Below are 6,332 nucleotides of genomic sequence, written 5' to 3' on the forward strand. Positions count from 1 at the left end.
TGATGCAGCAGGTCCGATAGAGGGTGATAAGTGGGGTATTGGTGTTGTGGTGAGAGATAATGAAGGTGTTGTCGTTGGTGCTAGTTCATGGCAAGTCTTTTCATTACCAGATTCAGAGGTTGCAGAAGCTTTAGCTATGCGGAAGGGTTTGGAATTTGCAAAAGACATGTCTTTTTTGAATCTTATAGCAGAATCAGATGCTTCTAATGTGGTTTTAGCGTTGAATGCTCATCAACAATCTCCCAACTATGTTGGCTCAATTATTCGAGATTGTAATAATTTTAAGGGTAGTTTTCGTAGTTTAAATTTTTCGCATATTAAGCGTGAAGCCAATCAATCTGCTCATTATTTAACAAAATATGCTCTTAAGAATTTAGATTGCATATGGATTGAAGAAACTCCGTCTTGTATTTCTGCAGTCTTGACATTTGATTTATTGTCAAACTTTTGTTAATGAATTTTTCTTTAAGTCAAAAAAAAAGTATATTATATAATAAATCAATTAATATTTTGTTATAGGATATCATTTTTAAAATAACTTAATAATAATAATATGATAGTATGTAAACCATATAAAATGATAAAATTACTCTTATGATTAAATTATTTTTAATATTATGAATCACGATGACGTGGCTTATTATTATTATGGTATGTTTGGTTGGAGGAAAATGAAGGAAGGGGAAAAATTATTCTAAACTTGAGTTGTTTGATTCAATTATTAAGAGAGAAGGGAGGCAAACTCACTCCAAAAGCCAATTTTAAATTTCTTTCAATATGGAATCAAAATCTAAGCATTGTTATTCATTTCTTTTGCTAATTTGAATGGTATGTTTTTATAGATAAAAGGGTTAATCAAGTAAATGGTCCCTATAAATATTCAGAATTTTGTTTTTAGTCCCTATAAAAATTTTCATCAACATTTTTAGTCCCTATAAAATTTTCCCATCAGCATTTTTAGTCCCTGTCAAAAATTTCCATCAACATTTTTGGTCCCTAAAATGCTTAAGGAAAATGTCACAGGGACTAAAAAGTGTGATTTTATTTTGTAAGGACTAAAAACAAAACTGTGAATATTTATAGGGACTAAAAACTTAATTAACCCTAGATAAAATTACACATGGGGTTCTTTAAGCTTAACCTTTATCCTGAATTGGTCTTTTAAGTTTTATTATTTCCAACCCACTTGGGTTGGTCTAGTGGTGTTGCCTTGGGACTTGGAAGTGCGCTCATTCTTAAGGTCTCAAGTTCGATTCCCTCTGGTATCAATTTGGGCGGACTAATTTAGCTTCAATTTGGGTGGACTAATTTAGCTTCTTAAAAAAAAAAGTTTTATTATTTCCGAATTGGTCATCTATGGTACACTTTGTTCGCACTATTGGTCTTTAAGTTATCTTTTTGTTGCATTGTAGTCCTTTTAATTATATTTTGTGACTATGCCAACCACAAGTTTGTTGTTGTAAGGTGAACAACATTCAAATGCCATGCCTCGCGCTAGAGATGAATGGCTCATAGTTTTAGTTTTGTAAAGTTTAACCATTCATGTTAAATGAAGACATTGTTGTGAATGAGATACTTTGTTTTTAGGCAAAATTACACAATTAGTCCCTTAACTTTATTTTAGGTAACACGTTCGTCCTTTATCTTTTTTTTGTCACGATTTAGTCCTTTATGGCAATATCTTATCATTTTTTATGAGATTTTTTTCAAAGAAATTTGATTTTCTAGGCTTGTATGATGAAGAGTTGTGTTTGTCTATGAGTTTGATGAATTTTTTTTGGAGTTTTTGATTATTTTTTCATAAAAAAGGATAACTATGTTGTTATTTTATAACATAAAGGACTAAATCGTGACAAAAAAAAAAATAAAGGACAAAAGTGTTACCTAAAATAAAGTTAAGGGACTAATTGTGTAATTTTGTGTTGTTTTTAAAGTTTTTGGGTTTGAGAATTTAGATTTAAGTAAGAAAAAGTGAGAGGAGTAGATTTGAATATATATGACATGTTTATGTAAGTTTTCTTAATATAAAAATGTTAGCAGTAAAAGTATAATATAACATAAATGGCTAATTTGGGAAAATAAAAAGTTAAAGGACCAATCAGGAAAAAAAATCTTGGGTGTAATTTTTGCATTTTCAATAAGAAATGTAGTTTTACTGAAAACAATTGGAATGTTCATTGTTGTTAATAACATATTAATGCAATCATATGTTTGATGGTCTAATATTCTAATTGTTGCACTGATACAATATTGGAACTGATAGCAATATGGAACGCATTGAATTGTAAATTATTACATTGAACTGAAAAATTGTATATTATGTTTAATGAAATATAGACATAGAATGGTTGTTTTTACTCATGCCTCAAGAGATAAAGGGAGTCTCAGTTCCTTGACCACAGTACTGGCACACAACAACAAAAGAAACTCAGTTTTATGAAATCTTCTACGTATCATTGTGTTTTTGACATGATATTGATAGGATTCACGGTTCATATCACTCTTGTACATACATAGTTGTACCACATTGGTGGTCCAATCTGAACTAGTGTTTTGTTCTGCATAAATAGAAGTTTATTATTTGTTTTTTGAATTAATTGGGTTACCCTCTTCATAATGAGTTACGCCTCAATCCCTTATATACACACCAAGAGCCAGGTTGTTCCAAATAGAGAGGTAGGTGAATGAGTATTGAGATTTGTAGAGGTTATTTTATATACATAAACTAAACATATTTAACCCTATTATTAGCAATTACAATTCACATGCACAAATGAACCTCTAACTATTGCAAATAGATTCAATGCCAGCTGCAAGAAACATTGTCTGTATTAGCACAGCTCATGTCCTATGTACCACATGATTTCTCAGTAGAATGTCTCAATCTAGTGGCGATTATTACACATTTTAAAACAATGTTAGGAGTCCCTAAGAATCGAACAAACCTACAAAAAGCTAGTAATTTTACAGTAGTGATGGTATGCTAACCTTGCTCTCTGTATAAGATAAAATATTACCACCATTGATTCAATTTCAATTTGACAGACATTTAGATAGGTATTTCATATTTATATTATATCCAATTGAAGGCAACCAAGCTATTGGGATATAAATGCATCACGAAAAATTTACTTAAAAAATATAAAATTAGAACAGTGATGTGCAAATTTATAACTACGCCTTATGTTGTTGCACGGACACTTCTAATTGAATGCGTGTCTCAATGTCCGACATTGACATGATACAGACACTTGTGACTACATTAAATTTATGTCATCTTCTCAAAATTTTATCCATGTTGTCGTGTCAGTGTTGTGTCCGGTGTCCGTGCTTCATAAACTACAACGCTATAAATATGAATATATATGATGTTCAAAATAGTTAAAAAAAAAAAAAAAAAACTGAATGAGCTAAGCTGCGCTTATCGCAAAAACAGAGTCTGAAGTATCCTATTGATGGCAACCAAGCTGTTTTCATATAATGCACAATAAAACTAAGTCAGCAGTGTTATGAATATGGACCAAGCAACCAAATTAGACATATTTAACATAGACAAAGAATAATAAGAATAAAAATGGGTCTGCAAAACAAAACTTCCCAAACAGGAAAAGATCCAATTTTAAACTACTCTACTGTATATCTGGGCATCAGCCACACTGATACCAAATAAACACAGAAGTTCACAAAGGCAAGCGGCACTTTCTATCGCTGGTTAGAATAGATGCTGCTCCCCTTGAATGAAGTTCACCTCTAAATTATATACAGAATTCCCTCTCGATCAAAGAATTTGTCTGAATAACTCAATGAATTCCCAAAGAATATCTCACTGGACAGTAATACAGCCCCGCATGAGTGACACACAATCATCACAACCTCGGCTAAACCCTCATAAGAAGACTCACTTGAGCTGCACAAGCTACAAGCTTAGCAATAAGCGCATGAACCTTTTAATGATTTTCTCATATCATCTCTCTCTCATGCAATTCCCGGGCAAGAGAAATTTATATTTCTCAGCATTTTCCAGAAGGAAAGCAGGAAGGTGAACTGCAGAATATGAATGGGGTATTGGACCCATTTTACCAATGATCTCCTTGAAAGTGTACTCTTCAGGCAGCATATCAAATAGATCAGCCCCTTCACATATTACTTTCTGAATTCTGTCAGGATTTAAATAGTGAGAGAACCTAACTCTATCATAATGACTGTAAGCTTTCATCTTAAAAATGAAATCACTGATTCGGCGGAAGCAAAAACTACAATGCCACCCAGCATCTGCCAACATGTTGTCAGACTGGCGATAATGTGCATATCTTGTCTTGCCCGACTGATACCTGTGAATCGAAGCCCTCCAACTCTTATCATCCAGAAGAAACTCAAATGAATAAAGATAATTCTTCAGCTGTAGATGCAAGACTGAAGGTATTTCATCGCACCATCTTAAGAGGTTAATAGTGTGAGCGCTTGGTATCTCATCCACATCAGACATAATCAACAAGTCATCATCTGTAATACCAGCAATCTTAAGGAGTTGATCCAATGCTACACGCTGATACGCCTCCTCAACAAACGGGTTTTCTCCTTTCCTAAATCTCCCACCAATTGTCCCATAAGTTAACCGTGGCTCAACAAATTTGAACTGCTCCCTATTACCATTGAAAACCAGAGGCTTAGGCAATCCAGTAAATGTAGAGTTTGACTCAAGGAGCACAAATTCAGCTATGTAGGGGTACAATTCTTTCCAACGCAAAGTGAGTATTTCAATCTCATTACTAAACAACACAGCATCATAAACACGCCTTGGATACTCACGAACTCCCCAACCATGAAGTCTGCAAAGATTCTCCATGGTAACATTGTCGTTATAGTAATGAGGGATAACATTGAAAGGCTTGGGTGGTTTTTCCCATAGTGGCCGCAGAAAGTAAGAGATCTTCTGTCCATGTATATATATTCCAAAAATGCACATTGGGACAAATGCAAACAGGAATATATAGGTTTTCACATCCAAACCACGCAAAATGCAGCGAACTCTTGACATGTTCGATACTTGACTTGATTCCTGCACGATTAAGGAAAAAACAATCTTAGCAAACTATAAAAATCCACCTTCCAGAATGAAAAATCATGTCAAGATTAATAAACAATGCAGCATCTCAAATCATACAAAGTTAAAATTTTCAAGAATCATATAACAAGTGCCATAAATTCTAATCATAAAGCCAGAGCAGAATCACAGAGTGATTAGAGACATGCCAAAAAATAAAACCAGAACTAACAACTTGTTAAAATTCAATTACAGCTGCAATCCTAAAAAATGAATCTCCCAAAATAGTAACATTAAAAGAAACGAGAAAAAAGGCGTACAAAATTGTTCATCAGATTTACTCAAATTTTAAAACCTCAAAAAGCAACCTTTTTCCCCAACCCAAATTCAGATCAAGCATATATCTCGGACAAACACAAACCCAAAAACATAAAATCCAAAACAACAACACAATAAACAAATCTAGGAGGAAATTTACATAACCATCAATAATCTTGATAAAAGATACAATTTTTTAAAAATAAAAACCATTAAATTTGACTATTCTCTTTAATTTTGCATAATCATCATCACAAACACTAAATTAAACTCAAAAATTCATTGATATTATCCTAAAAAAACATCAATAAATCACAAAAATAATAATAAGAATTAAAGAAAGAATCAATAATCGATGATAAATATTACATACCTGGCCACAAACATTGCTACACAAATCATCACTTTTTTTAGAACAATAATTCCCTCCAGTTTCACCCATCATCCACCACATTTTCGCGTTTAGGTTTCAATGAAATCAAATCAAAAAACAGATCGATCGATTGAACCACCGATCCTCAAAAAGAAATGTCGTAGATCGTGGTTGAAATCTTAGTAGAGAAGCAAAGAAACGACGCAAACGTGCGATGTTTCCAAACGCAAACGGGGTTTTGAGATTAATTAATTAAAGAGAGATTGAAAAGTGGGGTTTATAGAAAATCAATGACGGAGATTGAAAAGAGAGGCGGAAGAACCAACGACGTTAAGGTTGTAACTTGTCTGTCTCTTTGGAAAATGAACGGTGGCAGTTTTCGTCTCTACGCAACACAGCACAGCACAGCTATGAAGAACAAAACTAAAATGTTCCGTTACAGAAAAGAAAAAGAAAAATATCAACTTTCTCTCTCTTCTTCTCTGTTCTTTTCTGCTATGTCGTGTCGTTCCGTTGGTATATTAAATTAAAAACCCTAAATTGCTCTTCTTTTTTTTTTTTTTATTTGATGAAATTCTCGGTGCCGCTTTTGATGAT

At 33.1% G+C, this 6,332-nt stretch overlaps 1 protein-coding gene across 1 annotated transcript; it reads right to left on the bottom strand.

Annotated features, from left to right (window-relative positions):
- Window positions 1–3,452: 3,452 nt before the first annotated feature.
- LOC146933600 (uncharacterized) lies at window positions 3,453–6,332 on the bottom strand. Its single transcript, XM_085705407.1, has 2 exons — window positions 5,736–6,332; window positions 3,453–5,059 (listed from the first exon to the last, which is right to left on the bottom strand). Exons 1-2 carry the CDS (start codon window positions 5,814–5,816, stop codon window positions 3,965–3,967), a joined length of 1,176 nt encoding a protein of 391 aa, XP_085561533.1. The 5' UTR covers window positions 5,817–6,332; the 3' UTR covers window positions 3,453–3,964.

The sequence above is a fragment of the Medicago sativa genome, chromosome 4 (genome assembly GCF_051527215.1).
Source record: "Medicago sativa cultivar Bolivia chromosome 4, Bolivia_mono, whole genome shotgun sequence".
Taxonomy (NCBI): Eukaryota; Viridiplantae; Streptophyta; class Magnoliopsida; order Fabales; family Fabaceae; genus Medicago; species Medicago sativa.